Below are 21,947 nucleotides of genomic sequence, written 5' to 3'. Positions count from 1 at the left end.
CGCAACTGCTGGACACCCCTAAGCCCTACCTCTCTCTTTTTGCCGAATCATGGTCCCTCTATAACCAAGGACATATCAAACTACATTGAGAGACCGGGAAGAAATTATGAAAAAAAATGCAGGTTATTTTGCTTCCCTCTTCATGTGTCAGGAGGCAGAATTCTTCTAGAGGTTGGGATGTGGTAAATGCTTTGAATTGAGAGAGCTTTCCAGCCTCTGCAGGTGATAATTAATTAAAATGAATCAATTCTGACCAAACCCTCCCTCCATACTAGGAGATGTTCACACATTGCTTTAAGCAATGATTTGCTGGTTTTGGCTTAGTGTTTTGTGTGAACTTAATATTTATGGTTTCTTCCATAAACCATAATTAAAATCAACCATGGCTTAGCATTATGTGTGAACTGAGCCACTGATTCTCTCTCCTATGTGTCCAGCTGAAATTCAAGTCCTTGAGATTCATCTTCAATGCTGCCCTGCAGAGAGGATTCCGTAGTGCCTTCGTCTTCAGAGAAAAGGATCCCAGCCGCCAGGTAAGCTGCTGGATCACAGGTCCTCTTCTCACTTGCTCACACGCCAGTCAACCTCACTCTTCAGAGGTCTCAGCCACCTTAAGACTCTGATGAAAGCTGGAGCTAGACTTTGTGATTATAGGAATAGGATGTAAGTTTACATTACATTAGATGGGCAGTGAACAAATATAATAAACAAACAAATAAATAAATATTTAAAAGGGGGAGGGCTTTGATCACATGCTTGTGGCTGAATTGTTTGACCCCACTGTGGACACCCCTGGTCAGTCTACATGCTCGTCTCCAGGCTTGCGCTCTCTTCCCCAATTCATTGGTAACTCATCTTGCTATTAAAGATGTACACTGCAATATGCATTCAGTGTCAACTGCATGCCCTTTGGGGAAAGTTGGCTTCAGCTGTCATTCTTGCATTAGTAACAGCAGCCAAGGAATTTCTGAACACAGTGAGACTTACAGGTCTTTGCTATTATTAATAATGATAACAGTCTGGTCATTATTAATGTTAATGAGAAAGAATAATTAAAGTGGAATAACAATGTTAATTTGTAAACCTCCTTGAAAAGATCTGACTCCCCAAAAGCTGGATATAAAGATTGTAACAAATACTGTACATAAATTGTGGCAGGGATTGCAGTACATTACAATCTGCACCAAGAACTAGAATAAAAACAGTATTTCAGTCATTCATGCACATCTCCAGAGGGTGTGGTTTGAACTTTAACTGCCACAATAGTCTGTGTGCCAAGGCAAAATGGAACTTTGCATTACACTGCATATATTTTAACCTCCCCTCTCTGGGGTCTGAGGCAGTTCAGGAATTAATGGCCACCATGGCAATCAAGGGTTTTTCCCAGATCATCACTCGCCTGACCAACACTGCTGGCCACAGATTAGATCTGGCCTTTACCTCAAAGCAGAAGACATGTGATCTGGTTTGGGGGTGACCTTTCCATCAACTCCCAGTCACCACTTATTCATGATGGTAGATTTAACCAGAGCCATCAAACCACTCAGCAAGGCTGGTGGCTGATTAAGGTGGTTCCTGCAGGTACCGGGTGCAACCGGAGGGCTTCCAATTAGCACTTCAGGGATTTTCTAGCAATCTGGAGCTCTGCTGGTCATCTGTTTAACTGCTGGTCAGTGGAAGTAACCGGGATGTTTGATAGGATTGCCCCTGAGTAGTCTCTCCTCCTCCACTGATCTCTGGGGTCTCCTTAGTTTTCTGAGGAGTTCCAGAAAATGAAGCCGACAGAGACATACCGAGTGATGCTGGTGGAAAATGAGGTTGAATCTGAGGCAATATGAACTCAAGTCTACTCTCTGATGATAAGGGCATTGAAGCGTAACTACTTTTCCACTCTTACTACATCTGCAGGAGGCTGTCAGCCAGCATCATTGTTCATAATAATCCAGGCCGTTAGGTAATGGTGGGCTGGAACACCCAGTAATAGTAATGTGCGAACATCTGGCCAGTTATCTCATAGATTAAATCACTCATACTTGCTTCAAGCTGAAAGCTGGATCAGCAGGATTTTGAGGTGACACAGAACACATCTGGTGATCTTAACTGAGCCTGTAGATATTGAGGAAGTAGACAAAGTTGTTTTTGGTATAAGCTCCACCGCTTGTGATCTTGAATCCTATTCCTTCTGGCTAAGTATCCAAGGAGGGAACTGAGAACTGGATTTGAACACTGGTCAATGCATTCATGAGGGAGGGGTATGTCCCAGCAATCTTAAAAGAGAATCCAGCAGTAATGGACAATTACCAATTTGGTACCAGTAATGGACAATTACCAACTTTCCTTTTTGGAAGAACACAGAGAAAGCAGTGAGTGGCAATCTGTCAACCATTTGAGATAGAGAAAGTCAGGAAACAGGAGTTGTTAGTAGTCTTGGAAAGTAGTTTAATGAGGTTAGGATATTGAATTAGAATCTCGAAGGTCTGTCAGTCCCCCCTGCTCCTTCAACTTATACCTAACTCAATGACGATGGAGTTATTCTGAGTTTTTTCCTCAACTCATGCTTTCTACGCCCCCAGGACGGAGATACTGTTTTTGTAATTTCTCCACATTCTCCTGACATTCCATCACACAATTACAGAGGGCTCTGGAAGAAGCAGATTGTCCGGATCCTTGGCACTCAGGATTTAGGCCTAAACACGGGATGGGAACTGCATTTCTCACTCTCGCTTATGAGTTACTGTGGAACATGGAGGGAGGGAACACAACTGTCCTTGTGCTGCTGTATCTCTCAGTGACCTTCAGTAAAATCATGTCAACCATGGTCCTTCTGGTCCTATTGTGAGGGTTGGAAGTGGGAGACACCATTTGTGGTCGTTTTGCTTCTCCTGAGTGGGCAAGTCCGGCCAGTGGTTGCAGCAAGAAGAACTCAAGCGCATGGGAACTTCAGTATGGATGACCCAGGGCCTTCCCCCCAGTCTGTTTATCATCTACTTGGGGCTTAAGTAACTATCCCAGTAAATTTTGCTTACCAGAACTGGGAGAATAGAGTGCCTGCTGAAGTTCCCTCCTATGAGTGGGAAGAAGCACAGAAACACTGGAGGGAGCAGTTTGCCCCCCGACACAAAAGTTGTTTCCTTTCTCATGGCCTTCTAAGAAATTGGTAAGCCCTAGTTTTTCCAGGAGGCCTTTGTGGATTGAAATAGCTGGAGCAGTTATTGTTTTGGGTTTATCTACTTATCTATTTCTATTGCATTTATTGTTATTTTAACATACTGTTTTGTTATTCTATTTAGTAGCCTTAGAAGTGAAAAGGTTTAGAAACCTACATGCGCAGGTAGTGCACACTTTGAAAAGAATTTTAAAAAGGTGCTTCAATCCTTGCAGTCCCTTAAATGTGTTTTAAGAGTTGTATTAAAACCCACTACTATATTGATTCGTTAAAGCAGCAGCATCTCATTTTCAGGCTCCTGCAGAAACCTGGACAAAAACAAGCATACTTTAACAGATGCAGAGAAACACTATGCTTGTAAGAGGTCAGAAACACTCCTTCTGAATCATTTGAAAAACCTGTTCAGCCTTCCTACTGATGCTTCAGGAACATCCTTAACCCAACTCAGGTGGAGCAGGAGCGCCCTCTCCCGGGCAGTCATGGCTCAGCAGCCATCAACAGAAAAGGCTGTCTAGTTTTTGCAGAGTCAGTCCGACACTGTACAAGAACTCAGCTTCTAGAATTCCCCGCAAATCCTGCTTGCTCCCCTGTGCCTTCCAAAACAGTTGATATTAGAAGAGTTCTGTGTAATGTCTTACTATTCTTCTTCCCCTTGCAGATTACATTTGAGATTTCCAAAGTTGAGGAGTCCCACATCCCCATCTGGATCATAATTGGGAGTACGTTAGGTGGCCTCCTGCTGCTGGCGCTCCTCGTGCTGGCTCTCTGGAAGGTAAGCCTTCCTGCAACCACACAGGGTAGGCATGGATGTGTTAGGATTAGTGCATCATGACTCACCAGGAAACTTCTACAACTTTAAGCAAACTGCTCATTTGAATGGCGCCCCCCAGAGAGAGCAATTAGTTGGGGCCAAACACTTCCATGCAACCACAGTGACACAGAGGAGCCAAAAGGAACTTAAAACCCTAATTGCATTTTGTAATGCTGAATTCATCTTGCCCATATTCAGTGATTACACTGAATTTTGGGTTACACTGGACACCCATAGGAGTAGTCAGACTGAGCATCTCCATAAATAGAATTTTTTCCAAAAATCCTATTAATTACAACACAGATTAGATCTCCATTTTAATGTATTAATCTACATAACAGTTATTCCTCCCTGGCTTTTTTTTTTCTTTTCATTAAAGCAACAAACTAACTGGTTCTTCACTTAAGTAGGAATAACCAGAGAAGTATTGCAGTCTTGGATTGCATCAACAGGGTGTTGAGATCACGGGAAGTGATAGTACCACTCTATGCTACACTGGCCAGACCTCATGTGGAATGCTGTGCCTAGCTGCTGAGGAATTGGAAAGAGTGCACAGAAGAGCAACGAAGAGGCTAAATCCCATGAAAAGTGCTTAGAGGAACTGGATGTGCTTAGCCTAAAGAGAAGGCTAAGAGGAGACAGAATAGAAGTCTTTCAATATTTTAACAGCTGTCACAGAAAAGAGAGAATGGATTTATTCTCCATAGCACCCAAGAGTAGAACAAGAACCAACGGGTGGAAGCATTACAGAGGGAGAGTCCAACTCAAAGTGAGAGCTATTCACAGGGGAGCAGCATGTCTCCTGAAAACATGGGTGCTGCATGACAGGAGGTTTTCCACCAAAGGCTGGATAGCCATTTGTTTGGGATGGTCTGAGGATTCCTGCCCTTGATGGAGGGTTGGACCAGACCTCTAAGATCCCATTCAACTAGGGTGTCTCCAGGAGAAGATCAAAAAGTCAAGATCGCAGCTGCAACCACACAAAGCCCTGCCCTTTGTTTATGAGTCTCACAGCTGCCATCTTGACCTTGTTGACCGCTACTGTGAATGCCCTTGTAAACTAATTTCTCCTTCATTCCAAGCAGCACAAAAAGCAAAGACAATTCTTGCTTATAGTCTTCCTATAATTCAGTCATTATAGTTGCTTTTCTCCTTAGTGATGGAGGTTTTACATGCTGTATAACAGGTAGAAAATCAGATGAATTTTTTTTGCCTTTTTCTTATTTCCTACTTGTTTAAGCTTTTAAATATTTGAAAATGTTCATACTATTCTGTAAGCAAAAGCTGAAAGTGCTAAGATGGCCTGTAAGTCTTAATAAGTAAGTTACAGTTCAATTCTCTAGCATGGAGATTCAGTGATTTGTTTGTTAAACAACTGAAAAAAGCATTACACTCAGCTGTTTCAAAGTTGGCAAACTCAGTCAAGTCATTAAATTTACAGAGGATTTTCTGCTTTATCTTCATGTCTCTTCAGCTTGGTTTTTTTAAAAGTGCCACCCGCAAGAGAGATGCAAGCCAGGATCAGACTACCAAAGATTTGGACTAAGGTTTTCATTGTCCCAAGTATATCAGCCTGGTTTCTTCTCACAACCAAGTTTGCTTTGGCGTATAGCCAGCCTCCGTTTTCATCTAGCGGTTCCCCTGTTAGCTGAAAGCAATCCAGCTGCTAAGCATTAACCTGCAAAGGAGATGCATCCACCAGCAAGGACTTCAAACTGGTTTTGTTTCCTTCTGCCTAAGACACTGGAACTGCACAATAAGGACAGGGAGGGTAAATCAACGGGGAGCAGCCTTCTCTTTAAAACGATGTACTTGGCCTCAAGCAGATGGAAAATATGCCAGAAGACTCTTAGGAAGACCCTCCAGTCCTTTGCATGTCTATGGCACATGCAGTTTTTGTTTGGGATGACAAACTTTTCAGTCTGCCTTCTCACTGGGGAGACTTTGCTCCTACAGTAAAAAGAAGTGGAAAGTCTAGATTCACATAGATACTTGAGTTTTCACACTCCTTCATCCAAGATGTCAAGGGCAAACAAGTCAGGTAGAAGCATTCTGCAATGCATTTCCTTAAAAACAAATCAAGTTACTTTAATAAAATGGTGTTTCATTCCAGATAAGTTGGGGATCTACAAATCTTGTTGGAACTTGATGCTTTCAAATAAGACCTGCACAATAACTTTTGATTGCAAGGTGGGATCACTAGAATTAAGTGGAGATTTATTTGCGGACGGGCACAAAGTAGCACAGTCTTGCTATCTGAAGAGGAGAGAAAATGGGTAGAAGAGATCAATAATGATTGTGTTACCACTACTTTTGCAAATGCACCAGTAAAACTAGGCATCCAATGGTTTTGAAGCCCAGCCAACGATCCCATGCACTGAACGCGGCTTCTGCATGCAGAATTCCTTTTCATATACAGAAGTGCTCATGAAGAGAGTCCACCTAACAACCCACCAGCTTTTTTCAGTTTTTGCATGGAGCAGATGAAGATCTTGATTATCTTCTTTTTATATGCACTGAACAAATACCCAGAATTATAAGCACCTTAATGCAAGCCTTCATTCCTCAGCTGTATATACTTATTCTGAAAATGTTTAACTTCCTTATTTTTAAGGTGATTTTTTTAAGGAAAAAAAAAACCAGTTTGAAGTATTTTCCCCAAGCTGTGCAATTCCCAAAATCAAAAGAGACAGGAAAAATGTATTATATGTATATACTTTTGTATGTTGGAAAGGATTTAATTGACTATTTTTTCTTTTGCGTATAGACTTATTTATGCCATTGTTAATATTAATAACTGAAAATGAAATATTGGTTCAGCTGAATTCCATAACGTACATAAAATGTACCAATAGGGCTTTTTTAAAAAAAGAAAAAGAAAATTAAACATTTTAAAGTGAATATGTTTAGGTATTCTCATTTGTCTAAAGCCAGTTTTAATGCATTATAAATATTACTTTTCCCATTGGGTGAATATTACACACCCACCTCTAACATTTAGTGGAAGAATCTGGTGGCTCAACAAGTTTCAGTTGCGAGAGGTCACAGCTGAACAACCTGAAGCCCGCCAAAGCCATAAGGTTCCTTGGCAGCCCTTCCAGAGTTGCCATCAAGCATCATCCTAAATGTGAAAGGAAGGAAGGGGCTATTAAATGATGGAAAATAATCCTATTAATTGCAATGAATTTCATCAATTCACATTTAAATTCAAATCAAATCTACACTAGTTTTCTGTGCACTTTGGGGCTTGAGGCCATCGAAGATCAAGTGGCCCCTCTCAGAGGTGTAACCCATCAGATCAGGACATTTTAATGATGAAGTGAAACTGCTTTCAGAGATAGTGGTGGGAAGGGAGGGAGGGAAGGAGGGAGGCTCCTTAGAAGCAGAAACAAAATGGGCTCTAAGATCAACTGTTGTAATTTTATTTTTGTCAATTGCTTTGAGGAGGTGTTGATGGCAGTTTTTCTTCTTAAAGGCAACCAAGAAATATTTCAAATAAACTCCGATTGGATAGTTATTCTGCCTACATTCTGGATTGTATGTGGTTTCTCATTCTTTGGCCCCGTGTATTTTTGCTCCTTCATTTGACTGTTGGAATATTCTAATCCAGAACAAGCAACTGCCTTAAAAACCTGAAGTGGCCAATACTTTGTTTTAAAACATCCAGTCCTGGCCTTGGGCAGGGCGGGGTGGTGGTGAAGGAATCCCACCCATTTGTTTTCCATTCCATCACACTTAGCGACAAGTGGAGGAAATCTCAAGACGAATCAGCTTGAATGCCAAGCAGAACCCTAAAAGAAAAACCCTAATACCACGATACGATCCTATTCCACGGAAGTGCACGCAGCGAACAGGCTTACCTCTGCCTCCATTGCACCTGCGTAGACTAGCAATATTTTTCCACATGTGAGAGCTCAGGATCCTGGGAGAAGCATAGCAGAAGAATGAGCAGCCCACTAAGAGAAATTTGCCTAATCTTTTGAGGGGAAAGCCCATCAGAGGCTTGGATTCAAGTTCCAGCGATGGGACAAGTCGTAGGGACACCTGGGAAACTTTTTGTCCTGCTCATAGCGATTCTTTTCAGCTTCCAAGAACGTGGACTGAGTACGTGCCCCTTTGCTCTCCTGGCTGATCAAGCTGGCTGGGCCGGGCCTGGCCCCTGTGGTTACTGGTGATTGTGGCATCCTCAAGTGATGTGTGCATTCCCCCTTGCATAAAAGAGGTAGCAACACCACAGCCTCCCTGAACCCAGTCCCTATGATTTTCCATTCCTGGGTAAAGGGATTAAGGGCGGGGGGTGGCCTCATAGCTCCAGATGCATCTGAGTGAAACTAATTATCTGGACAGATTTCAGTGGGGGCTTTACTCAGGATATGGTACTAAGATGCTTTGGTAGTCCCGGTGAATTACCTATGCCAGAAACTTGATGTTCTCCTGGCAATTTGCACCCTTGAACATTGCTTAAACTCAGTAATAGGCACACTGAGGGAGAATAAACTGAAATTAAATCCAGACAGTGCAGAGGTGCTATTAGTAAGGAGAAAATTGGATATGGAGATTCGAGGGAAACTTGATGCACTCCCCCAGAAAGGGCAGATTTGCAATTTGGGAGTGCTCCTTGACCCCACAAATGATACTGGATTTGCAGATGAGAACACATTTGCGAAGCACAGCTAATATACCAGAACAACCCTTCCTGAACTGGTCAAAATTAGCAACTGTTATCCACATCTTGGTTACATCCTGGCTTTACAACATGCTTTACATAGAGCAACCCTTAGACCGTGCCCAGAAATTACAAGGCAGGCAAAATGCAGCAATGAGGCTGCTGACTGGTACAAGGTGCAGGAATCACGTTATCACATACTGAAAAAAATACACTGGTGATTAATTACTGGACACACTTTTTAAAAAGCACCTTAGAGCATGACTTTCTGAGAGTGCCTTCCCAGTTATGTGGGTCAGCAGGAAACCCCATGCCAGAAGCTAATTGACCTCATATGCAGGAGAAGTCATTCTCTTGCATGGACCACAGTATAAAGAATTCCCTCTCCAAGAAGTTGAATTTGACCCCAACTCTCCCAGTACAATAAAATGGCAAAACCCATCTCTTTCAGCAAACTTTCCATTCGTTGATCTTGTATTTTACCACTGATTTAAATTTAGCCTTAACTGTATTGTTTACAATTGTATTTTTAACTGATATAAGCCATTTTAAGTGTGGTAGGAGATATATTATTAAATTAGCATATTGCTAGCTCCCATTGAACTCACAGCAGCTCACAACACAACACAGGTACAATAATGTGGGAGCGGCCATCTTAAATTCAGGGTCATTTTCCTTTTGGTCCTTAATGTGGAGGAGAACAGAGAAAGAATCAATCAATCTCAAGCCGCTGGCAAAATTGAATGGCGGCTGATCCAGAGCAGACCAAAAAGTACTTCTTTACCCAATATCCACCTTAGTTTGCTTGCAAAATGGATTAGATGTGTAATGGACAATAGACCATGTTGAATTGCAATATACTCTCTTCAGATGCAGGCACAACATGTCTCTGAGTACTGGGAATCGACAATAGGAGAAGGTCACCTTCCTCCTGCTGCAACTATGTGCTCCCCACATGTTCTGTTTTAGGAAGACATAAAAAAATGTTCTTGAAATGAATGGTAATCTGTAGTTGATTGTAAGCCATGTACCTTCCCTGTGGGACTGAATGGCAAAGGTATCAGCAATCTCGATTTTAGCCCATCTGCTCGAAGTCCATTGCCTATACCACTATTTTCCAAATCTAATCTCTTCAGTGAAATTTCTTGGGACAACCCTTGGTATTATGTTCATTCCAAGCCTTTTACTTGAGCTTAAAAGAAACGCTATAATCACACAATAATTAAATTATGCTAAAATCAGAAATAACCATTTATATATTTATAAAATTTTAACCTAGTTTTCACTATTAAAAATAAATTCCATGGCCAAGATTTCCAAGGAGTACTATAAAAATAGGACCACACAATAACAGCTTTCACAGTTGGCATTGTTACGGCTTTGATGAACTGCTGAACCACCTTCCTCATATACAGCCAATGAACTGCAGCATGTGGACAAGTCCTATTTCATATCATCTGATGTGACTATTTGTTTTTAACCATGGTTTGGTAAACCACAATGCTGTGGCTCAAAAAATACTACAGTATAATTTATAAATCATAACTGTTGGCTTCATAAAAACACAATAAGCAGAAAGAAAATGGACCAAATAATGGTTTATCACTGAATTCTAGAGCTGGAAGAAGCCACTAAGGCCCAACCCCTGCTCCATGCAGGAATCCACTGGGTATTGTTCAAAATCCTACTTCCCTCTGCTCCACATGGATTAACCCACTCTTAGCATTCTTAAATACCTTGGTGACCTACAAAACAATTGCTCCAACAACCACCTACAAAGCAGTGGATTAACAGGGAATAAGGCAGGCACAACCATCACAAATAGATGCAATACATGTTTTTTACAATATTCTGCATCTATCTGAAAAGTAGAAAGCTTCTATGTAATGACAAGAATCCATTTCCCTCTGAAAAATATTATCCCCTTACAGACATCAAAGAGACAGCAGCAACAAATCACCTTTGCAACATGACAAATGGGAATTAAGAGCTGATTTCACATTCAAGATTTTATTTGTAGTACAAACACATACACCTGTGCCCAGAATGTCCTTCCCAAATAGAACTGACCCATTTTTTAAAAATGACAGGAGAACATTCTTCCACCATTTGACAAAGTGACATTTAAAATAATGGCAAGTGTTTCCAAAGACCTGTCAAAAATCCTACACTTGGCTGCTGCTGTTTCTGCCAAAGAGGTGCTTCCACAGGTCAAACATTTTTCACACAATCAAGTTACTACAAAGAATTTAAAAGATGGCCTTTGAAAAGGTTGATTTGGGAGGGAGGCATTTTGAAAAAAAAATCCTTGATGGAGCCATAATCAATAGACTGAAAACACAAAATTATTTTCAGGGCAGGACATTGCCAACATAATTTATTCTTCCCTGATCCTTTCCTACTACAGTTTTCAAATATTATTTCTAAAAAAATATGAGCTCATCTTTTGAAAAAATCCTTGCTTGCCAGCTAGTTGGAAGATAGTAGGAAAATGCATTTCAGATAAAAGTCTAGGTGAGGGGTCAAAGTCTATCCTAAATCATTGCACGTACTCATACACATGTAAATATCAACAGCATGTCACTCGACTGAAAAAATACTTCTGCATAAAGAATTGGGCTGGAAGAATTCTGTTTCTTTTTTTTTTAAGAATCAATGAAAAATATACTAATAAGCCCATTCTCTTGCCTGAATTTCTGTCTGGTGGGAAATAATCAGTTATTTTCATTTCATTGCAAGCAGAATTAGAAACAAAAGTTACTGACATCGGTGGGAATGGAAAAGCTTTAAAAAATAGGCTGGTGAAGAATACATTTCCCTGGATTGCTTTATATGTTTTAGTAAAATCCCAGCAATAATTCTCACCTCCATCTACCCCCCAACTGCCCCACTCCCCCACCAGATAACCTCCCAGACTGCTGCATAGGTACGTACTGGCTCAATCCGTCAAATGCAAAACACTTGGCAGGTAGCTGCTTAAAGCATTCTCGGCTGTCAATGGTAAAACCCGTGTGCATCAGAGTACTGTATCAAAATAGTTTACCCTTATCTAATTTAGAGTTTGTTTTGTTCTCCACTAAGAGAAAAAGGACACCATTTATCCTGCCACTAGCTGATATATCTGGAAATCAAAGCCAAACATCAAGGAGCAGACTGGTGTATATTCACTCCCAAAAGAATGGAAAAGGAAAGGAAATGCAGAATCTCTGCCTGGTATTTTATTTGACCCTTCATGGAGGGAAAGTATGAAATACCACCATCAAGATGTGACCTAGTGGAATTCTACAAATTCTTCCAGTGTTCTAGGGATCTGGTTGCGATAGCTGATATGATAAACCCGCACAGCTCGAGCAGCGAGGCACTTCAGGCTCAGTTTCATTTGAGTCTTCAGGAGTATTTCAGACACACCAGTCGTACTTTTGTCCAGAGGAGTTTTTTTCTGTTTGTTCGTCATATCTGTGTGAGCGCCAGCCTCAACCAAGCTGATGATGATAGAATGCAAGGTCAAAAAATCACTGATGGGCCTGTTGTACTGGACTATGACATGCAATGGAGTATTCCCTTCGTTGTCCACAGCATTGACATCCGCACCACAATCCAAAAGGAGTTTGGTGACCAGTGCATTAGGGAAGCTGCAGACGTCGTTGGTGTGGAAGTCATCCACCGGTGTACCAGAGTTAACAGCATGGTGCAACAAACTAGACCCATCTTGTGTCCTGGGATCCAGGTGGATTAAGTTATAAATCTGTTTATTAATTCGTGACTGTTCCTCATCCCTACACTGGGTTTTGGTTGAGATGCATACCAAGTACAAGAACGTAAAGACATTGCATTCGTAGTTGTCCATGGCTGTGTGAAGCTCAGCCTCTGGAGAGCTTTTGACCCTGGTCATCCCTTGCTCTATCTCCAAGACGCTACATCTCAAGACTCTCTCAATGTCCTTGGCTTTCACAGGCTCATTCAGATGTATCATCTGAGAGAAAACTTGAGCAAATCGGAGAAGGTCCTTGTGGGTATTCCTATTGCCTCTCTGTCGTAAATGCAAAGCATGGAGCCAGAGCTTAATACACTGTTCAAACTGCATGTTATCAGCATAAACAGCACCACGGTAAATAATGGGATGTGACACATCAATATTATCAGAACCCAGAATCCGCTCGCGGACAATGAGGCCCTCCATGTGCAGAGCATCTCGGTCCTGACGAATGGATTCTAGCTCTTGAGGAGTCCGGCACTCAGTCCGGTTGCCATACGCTTCTATCTGAGGCAGGATGTTCTTCTCTATAATGTTCTCGCTATCTCTGTACCGCTCTAGCATGGCTAAATATAAATAATGATAGGTTTTCATTATGTCATAATTTTCTCGGTCATTTGCAAATGAGGCACCCAGAAGTTCCAAAGCTTCAATCCTGCTCTTGCGGTCACAGTCAGCATGCGCCAACAACAGTTCCACAACATCAGCTTTACAGCTCTCTGCAGCCACCTTCAGCGGTGTCATTCCATGGCCATTCACCATCATGGCAGATTTCCACTTCACCAGCTCACGGACAATCTCCAAGTGACCCGCCTCAGCTGCAAAGTGCAATGCTGTAGCGCCACAGTGTGCTTTGGCATTGGGATCGGCATGCTGCTCCAGAAGAAAGCGCACCACATCAACATGGCCCTTGTAAGCAGCAATCATAAGGCAAGTGTTGTCATACTTGTTAGCAATGCTGATGTTGGCATTGTTCTCCACAAGGTACTTGACGATGTCCAGCCTGCCATCAAAGCAGGCAGCCCGCAGAGGAGTGGAGTTGGTCACAGTAGTGTGGTTAACATTAGCTCCATGGCTTACTAGGAGCTTGACAACTTCAAAGTGGCCAGCCCCAGCTGCACACCAAAGTGCAGTGGCCCCGTCAATGACGTAACTATGAAAAAGAAGAGAAAAGAAATTAGTATGGAACTGGCATAATTTTAGAAAAGGCTTAGAAATAAGTTCATGAGAAATAAGAGATGGAGTTTCTCTGTTCAGAGAGATAATTCAGGAAGAGGGAGTGCGCAAAGGACAGGTACAAAATGAAAAATCAGGAATAGCCCTAAGGATCATGCCTCTGTGTAGGCACAAAACCAGGGCACCTACATACAGTAAATTCTGTATATTGGCCAATACAAGGCTAGTTTAAAAAGTGCAGTCTCATGAAACAGTGAAACAATCTAATCCATAAATAAGTCAGCATTTATCCTACAGCTGGCAGGAGCCATTTGCCAGCCACATTAATAGGCAGTCTACAAGATACAACCACTGCCTTCAACAGAGATATTAAGCAGCACTGTGTCTTATTTTGGATACCTGAAGGATAAATGGTCAAAAACATGAGCATGTTCCAATAGACCAGCTGTGGTCCTTAATTATGTGCTCTTCTAAGAAATGGTTGGAAGAGCCCAAGAAATCTGAAGAAACCTCACCAAAGTTTAAGCACATGCATGCATAAAACATTCTGAGAAGGGAGACAACTTCTACTCATTTCAGTAGCTTAAAAGAAGGGTGGTAGTAATTTAGTTACCCTACTCAATTGCCTTATATAATCTCAGGAAAATTCCATGATATAAACTAGGGAGGACAAATACATTAATTGAAGGGATGCAAGCTGTATCTCATGGTCACCCCTGGGAATTAATTTGGTGAGTTAACAGAGCTCCTTTATCTAAAAACCCTCATTCAAGTTAATCAAATGGGACAGAAGCAAAGCAAGTGAACTGCAGCCATAGGCTCTACCTGTCTAGTTTCCACATCCCAACAGAACCTAAAATTCAGCTTTGATAGCCCTTCAACTTAGGAGTTTTCAGAGGAAGCTAGCTGGCTTCTTGCCTCTACCTGAGACAATTTCTGCTGTTTAACCTCCTCCCTTCTCAAAACAGAAAAAATAGTCTTTGTACTGAGAAATTAGAACATAATATTATTTTCATTTTATTTAATTAGATTTTCCAACATAACTTGCCCTATCATACCTAATCCATCTCACTAGGAGCAGAGAGCAACTGGGAAGTCTGGCTGCACATAGGACAGTCTAAGCTCCCCTCCTTGATGGTATGTCCCACAGCTCTCAGCAACCCAACTCTTCAGCGATGTCACAGAAAGAAATTATCAAGTAGATTTGGCCAAAAACAGAAAAAAGGATACAGCAGATATGCACATGGGAAATGCTCAGCATTACACATTGAAGCAGTCTGCATCTGTCCTTTGGCCTGATATCTTTAAGTGAAATAAAGAATTACGCCTTCACTGAAACAAGATCTTCTAAACCAGTATAATGTCTGTCTGACTGGGAAGAACAAAGGAAATTGAAATGCACCCAAAATCTTTCAGATGAGGCCTTTAAGCCATTTTCCAGTACAGTCCAGCTTAACAATGGCAATAGGTTAATTCCTAATAGTTCCCCTCAGGAAATGCATAAAGAAAACTCCATACACTAAAAGAGTTTCAAGGCTTCCTCATCTGTGCCCACAATATTCCACCCAAATACAAAAAGAGAGTCTATGTGCAAAGGCTCCATGTGTTCTCCTTTCACAATCAGCCACAGTCAAAACGTGGGAGGCAACTCCAGTGCTTCTTAATGGGTAGAGCACCTTTTCTACAAAACAACAGACAAAGAGGATCCCCGTACCTAAGAACTGTCTTCGTATATGCAAGACGCTGACTCGGTTATTTATTATTCGAATTTAATTACCGCCCATCTCCCCCAAAAGAGGGACTCTGGGTGGTTATGACCATGAACAATACTGCGATCTGGACCTAGTACACTAAATAACTTATGCTAGAATAAACAGACAGTTAATTTCTCACAGCATTCTTACCTTCCCTTGTAGCTCCCTAATTTTCCAACAAACTCCTGCCTCACAGGAGAGAAAATAATTCCTGGCCCTCACAATAACAGTGGGTTCAGAAGGAATAAAGTGATAAAAAATGCACAGGGATGAGAAATGAGCCAGAGATGGGATGGCAAACCCTGTGCGCATCATCTCCTGTTGCACGCACCTTATCTTAAAACATCAGCCAGTGAGTCTAATGCCATACTACACCCCTTTTTTAATTATGGTCCAGCATGATTATAATTACACAAACTGATTCAAGGGAATAAACAAACCACCTCGTTGGCCGACCTTCTTATTCTCCTTGTGGCGGTTGGGGGAGATCATTTATTGGCAGAGATCCCATCCAGCTGGAATGAACGATGCCCCACTTCGCCATTCAAGTTAAGTTACACCCCACCACACCCACACCCCTGAAGGGCGGTTGCAATCCACCGGACCACGCTGCCCCCAACCGCGGGGGCCGGGTGGACACCACTGGAGACCAGGAGCCCCTCTCCGGGGTCAGCGGGCGCACCTACCCATCGAAGCGGACGGTGCCGGTCTGCTGCGTCTGCACCCGGTAATGCTCCAGCAGCAGGCGCACCACCTTGGCGTGCCCGTTGCGCGCGGCGATGATGAGGGGGGTGGACCGCTGCCCCCCCTGGTGCGTGACGTGGCCGAGCAGGTAGCGGACGTCGCCCTCGGAGCGGTTGAGCAGCAGGGCGGCCAGGGTCAGCACCCGGCCCTCGCTGGCGGCCTTGTAGACGTAGCCGGCCAGGCTCTCCATGGCCGCCTGCTCCTGCGGGGACCTCCACCGCGCCCCGCCGCCGCCGCCCTCCCCCGCCGGGGCCGGGCCGGGCTCCTCCCGCTCTGCCCCCTCCGTGGCTCCGCAGCGGGGACGGGCATGCGGGCCGGCCCCCTTGGGGTCCGGGGGGGCGCCGGCGCTCCTCGTCGTCCCGCCGCTCCCCGCCCCCACCATGCGCGGTCGGTTAGACGCGCCTGCCGTCGGGGGTCCCGGGCCCCATGGCCGGCGCCGGTCTCGTCTCCCGGGTATCGCTCCGCCTGGGAAGGGACCCTCGGGGCGCAGGGCCCCCTGGGAAGGCCGGGGCGCCCGTCCTACTCCCCGGCCGCGGTGCCGGAGGAGCCCCGAGAAGGGCGGGCGAGGCCGGCGGCGGCGGCGCCAGAAGGAGCTGAGAAGGACCGAGCCGGGGAGGCCTTTCCGGAGCGCCCAGGAAGGAGGACGCGAGGCTTCCCAGCATTACTACGGGTGCCCGGAAGGGTCGCGCGCGCCCCTCGTCGCTGGGGCGGGGCGAGGCTGGCGGCTACGGAGCGTCGGAAGCGCCCTTCCAGGCGCCCGATCGGCGTCACGTTGCTGGCGTCCCTGCCTGGTCCCGGAAGCGGAAGTAGCCGCTAGTCCTGTACAAAAACAATCTGTCCCGGAAATCACTGCTCAGGCGAAGTGAGTTCCGGAGCCTGAGGAGTCCTGGCGGCGGAGCCGAGGTCCCTCTGTTCCTGCCTGCTTCCTGGTGGGCTACAGGGAGGCGACGTGGATGGAGCAACTGGCACGCTGGGCTCTGTGGACGCACTAAGCCATGTTTGTGTTAAACCACAATCCTTCGGTTACAAACCACAAGCAGCGGAGCCCAATGGGTTTCGCTTGGTTTGGGCTTGGAGCGTGGCGCAAGCTCAGCCATCAAATCTTTTTTCAGGCTCTTGATGGGCGTCCCAGCCTTTTGGGGAGTGCGAAAGGCTCTTCCTCCAGGCCACCAGCCCTACAGCTGGCAGAAAACGAGGCTGGCCCAAAACCCGTTTCACCTTTTGCAATCCCTGACCAGCCACCTTTCCTTGGTCCGGGCATGTCAAGGAGAACTGGGTGGTTTTGCTTCCTTCTCTCCGGCCAGCAGGAAAAGAGACACCGGGGACTCTCCTGACCAGCGGGAGGACGAGGAGGCGGGTTTTGATAGCCGACTGGCTGACCTGGCCAGCAGGTTTAGTCATCTGTCAAAAGTTGCTCCGGAAGACCAGTGCTCTTCATGGATAAGATTTGGTGAAAGAGCCACGCCCAGTTGGGGCTCAAATAACAGTGCATTCATTAACTGGACTCCTTGGCTGAATATGTGGTTCACATACAGCCTGTTCTTTTCACTGAACAAATGCAACCAACTCTGGTCTGTGACTGTAATAAACTCTATCTAAGTGTAACTGTTTGGCCAAATGATTTGGGGATGTGTAATTTACCTCTAGGGTGACAATCTAAACGCTCCATCTAAAGAGGAGGCACAAATGTGAAAGTTAGAGAAAAGCCCCCAGCAGATGAATTTTGAGGTCCCGGTGGAATTTCCTTTGTTGCACTGAAATTGTTCAACAACTTTCACCTATTGTGTGGGTTGCCCCTTCAACAGATGGTCTTTTGGTGGAAGCACAGAACAGCAGCATTGCTCTTCCCTGCCTCTTGCTAGAGCTGCCTGTGAGTTGCCCCAGAGGCTTTCAGGGGACCCCACCTTTGTCCTGATTAGTCATTTGTAGAACCAGCTGCCTCAGTAACGTGATCTTGCTTATTGGACCTGGGGCCTGTTTGGTGCAATTCTGTATTGGTTTCAGTAACAAAATGAATAGTTAATTCAGAGTCATGCAACTGGAGATGTTGCCACCTGTAGAGCTAATACAAAGCCAATTTCATGTATTATGTACAGACCTGATTCAACCATGAGACTTTCCACAGCCTGCCCCAAAGAGGCAGTGGCACAAAGACTTGTGATACTCCACTGTGAATAATTGCACTTCCACCTGTTCTTCCCACATCCCACATGATCCTTGATAGTCTTTATCCCTAATCTCCCAGGATAGATTCTCTGAATGTGGTAATTCATGAGAAATGCACAGGCATCAAATCAACTCTTCAAATGTTCAGGCTGGCAGGCAGAGATGTTATGCCACAAGAGTAGAATGGAAAGGATTTTTTACCGTCGTTTTTGATTAACTGTGGTTACAGCTTCCCATTGCCTAAATATCATAAATTGGATTGCTTCAGTTCAGGAGTGGGTGTGAGAAAATTGTTACTGTGTATTGTGATTTGTGCAATTCTCAGTGTACTTACTTAGAAATAAGACTTGGCATAGTGGAATTAACTCCCTCCCAAAAGCAAGCACAAGATATACAACTGAAGCCTCTACCCTTCTTAATCTATATGCATAGGCCAGAATCAACCAGTTTGTTCCAGATTTCATTACTGGCAACAGCAGAGTACCTTGAACGTGAAGGTAGCCAGTATACTGTCAAATCTTTCTCCTGTTTGGTCCATCATGTTTGCATCCCTTGGGAACAAAATTTGAGTCAGAAGGGAGGTGGGACCAAAAACAGCTGCTGAGAACTATCATAAAAGTAAGAGATATGTAGAAGACTTCAACCAACATGAATACATAGAATGTGAAGGTTTCTCCACTGCTTATTTTCTCACCAAAAAACTCTTTCATGCCTAACTTCAGGTGGAAAAATACAGTAAAATACAGGTAAAAGAGAGAAATTGCCTACAGAAATTGCTTGCTTTTTTCCTCCCCCTGCCCTCGCAGAGCAGAGAGATTGGAGAGAAAGAGATTTCAAGAGAGAAAGCTGCTTGCTCTTCTACAGATCAAAAGCAATGCAATCACGCTGGCAGCAGAAAAAGGTCAGGCAAAGGAGAGAGAGCCTACAGAAATCACTTGCTTCCACCCCCCTGCATAGCGGTGAGATGAGAGAGGAAGAGATTTCAAGAGAGTACTGTCTGCGTAGCACACCCATGGCTCCCAGCCCCGGGCTGCCAGTGCAATCATATTGCTTTCAATGTGTAGAAGAGCAAATGGCTTACCCTCCTGCAATTACTTCCTCTCTAATCTCTCCACTCTGCAGAGGAGGGGAAGGGTCAGGCAAAGGAGAAATTGCCTACAGAAATCGCTTGCTTTTTTCCTCCCCCCACCCTTGCAGAGTGGAGAGATGAGTGGAGAGGAAGGGATTTTAAGAGAGTAAACTGTTTGCATAGCGCACCTTTGGCTCCCAGCCCTGGGCTGTGGCACGATCACATTGTTTTTGATGTATGCAAGACAGTAAGCAGCACTCAAAGGGTGGGGAGTGGTTAGGAGGCAAACAAAAACTGAAGGTGTGAAACTGACTAGTCTTGTCTCTTTCCAGCAGGAAAGCAGTCAGGGTCACATAATTTCCCACTTAGCAGAGTTGCCAGTCCCAATTAGGGTCGTTAAGCGAGAACTTTGTTTGTTTGTTTATTGTTTGTTTGTTTATTTATTTTGTTTATTTCTTTATTTATAAATTGTTTATTTCTTTATTTATTGTTTTATTTACTATCCTGCCTTTATCATTTTTTATAAATACCTCAAGGCGGCTAACATACCTAATACTCCCTCCTCCTCCTATTTTCCCCCCAACAACAACCCTGGGAGGTGAGTTGGGCTGAGAGAGTGTGACTGGCCCAAGGTCACCCAGCCGGCTTTCATGCCTAAGGCGGGACTAGAACTCTCCTACCACGCCTGATTGACTCTTGAGCTGAGAGAGAGGGACTGGCCCAAGGTCACCCAGCCGGCTTTCGTGCCTAAGGCGGGACTAGAACTCTCCTACCACGCCTGATTGGCTCTTGGGCTGAGAGAGAGGGACTGGCCCAAGGTCACCCAGCCGGCTTTCATGCCTAAGGCAGGACTAGAACTCTCAGTCTCCTGGTTTCTAGCCCATTGCCTTAACCAATAGACCAAACTGGCTCTCAAAAAAAGAAAAAAGAGAACTACCTGTATACAGTTTGGTGCAAGTTGATGTAATCTTGGTGTCTCCTATTTATTTATTTATTAAACAGATTTATAAAGCCACCCAACTCACACACAGTGACTCCAGGCAGCTTACAGAAGCCTACCCCTTCCTTGTTTCTCCTCTTACTACTGAAATAGCCAAAAATTCCTTTTTCTGGATTTTAGCTTTAAGTTCCTAAGTTCCTCATGTGTTTTATTGTTTCTGACTTCCTTTCTGCAGATGTTAATTACTCATTGGTACATTTCTCTGGTGATTTCACCCATTTTCTATTTCATATAACATGTCCCTTTTAACTTACAGCTCAGAAAAGCTTCATGTGTACCCTTAGTGGTTTCCTAAGCTGCCCCCCGACCTTTTCTTCCTATTGAATAGTGTGGAATTGTACTTCCAGTATCTTATTTTTTAGAAGTTCCCATCCCTCCCTTTGTGAATTTCTATGACATCCCACCTATTACATAGCTTAGCTTCTTGAAACTGCTACATGCTCCAATTTTTCTTTTTGTAGTATTTTAACTCTCCCATGATGTAATGATCAAAGCTGTCTTGCTTTTACCAGTTCTTTATTGGCTAGGATCAGATCTAGAAGAGCCAATCCCCTTGTCTTTTTTCAGCTTTCTGGAAAAATGACACGATCAGCAAGACCATGGAGAACTGGAAGAGATGGCTTTCCAACAGATATCCAGGTAGTTGGTCTTCCATTATTAGAATGTCCCCCTCTCCTTGTACAGGCATATAGCTCTGCAGGAAACATTAGCCCAAGCAAATGGCCAAGAGGGGTAATTCCCAGAGAGAGAAGGGAAAGGATGTGCCACAGTAGCCTGCACTGACCAATTAGAGATGGGTTGCTGACCATATGAGCAACCATATCCTCAATTAAGTGCACTAGATCTTATCCATGGCAGAAATTTTGTTGAGAGAACAGATAAAAACCCAATTCAAATCTATGAATAGCTAAAAACAACTAAACTGCCTTGACTGTGAGCTGAGGATATGATGAAGGCAAGACACAAAATGGCATAAAAAAGGGTATGGAGCAAATTCATGCCATGGTTAAGGGACATGAGGATGAGCTCCAAAAAGGCTCATGGGTGGGTTGGAATAAGGAGGAAAATTATTCTTTAACACCCAGACATCTAGGGACAACTCAGGTTTCTCATTCATGAGTTGGGGATGAGATAAAAACACCATGGGGACACAGCAGAAAAAACACATGTTGTCAGGGCCAGTTCCCATATTAGGTGCCCACGGGGAAAGACCCTGAGAAGAACCATCCTTTTCCAGTCTGTAAATAGGAGAGAGGCATTCCCTCCTGCACGAAAGAGGAGGCAGCAATGCTTCCTCTAAGGGCCTTTCCCCATGCGCACCTAACCATGGCACAAGCCTGCCCACAAATTCTTCTCCTGCCAGGTCCTCATGACACCCTCTTCATCACCCCTGCAACATCCTTAGCCGTTCCACTGTTAAAGCAATATTATTTAAGCAGACAAGCTGTGACAGTTCTGCCATGGCTGCAGTTTGACCCACCTTTGGGTTGGTGTCATGACAGGTGACGACTCCCCCCCCCCCCCAGGAAAGGGATCAGCCTGGCACCTATTGCCATTCTCCCGAGGACCGTCTTCCATTCTGTTGAGCACTAGCAAGCGTGTCAACCTTTTTTCCAACGTCCTTCTCTCCCGGTGCCTGCC

At 44.2% G+C, this 21,947-nt stretch overlaps 2 protein-coding genes across 2 annotated transcripts in view; one reads left to right on the top strand and one right to left on the bottom strand.

Moving 5' to 3' along the window:
- The window catches only part of ITGA11 (integrin subunit alpha 11), a 93,324-nt gene extending 87,099 nt beyond the window's left edge, over positions 1-6,225 (top strand). The window contains exons 28-30 of the mRNA XM_063314319.1: positions 438-533; positions 3,825-3,938; positions 5,452-6,225. Coding sequence (XP_063170389.1) covers positions 438-533; positions 3,825-3,938; positions 5,452-5,523 — 282 coding nt within the window. The 3' untranslated portion in view covers positions 5,524-6,225. The remainder of the gene's footprint in view (positions 1-437; positions 534-3,824; positions 3,939-5,451) is intronic.
- Positions 6,226-10,634: 4,409 nt separating this feature from the next.
- On the bottom strand, positions 10,635-16,313 carry FEM1B (fem-1 homolog B). Its single transcript, XM_063313850.1, has 2 exons — positions 16,014-16,313; positions 10,635-13,550 (listed from the first exon to the last, which is right to left on the bottom strand). The coding sequence occupies exons 1-2, from the start codon at positions 16,259-16,261 to the stop codon at positions 11,915-11,917; spliced, it is 1,884 nt and encodes a 627-aa protein (XP_063169920.1). The 5' UTR covers positions 16,262-16,313; the 3' UTR covers positions 10,635-11,914.
- Positions 16,314-21,947: the final 5,634 nt, after the last annotated feature.

The sequence above is a fragment of the Candoia aspera genome, chromosome 13 (assembly GCF_035149785.1).
Source record: "Candoia aspera isolate rCanAsp1 chromosome 13, rCanAsp1.hap2, whole genome shotgun sequence".
NCBI classification, from domain to species: domain Eukaryota; kingdom Metazoa; phylum Chordata; class Lepidosauria; order Squamata; family Boidae; genus Candoia; species Candoia aspera.
This window is presented reverse-complemented; position numbering and strand designations above follow the sequence as displayed.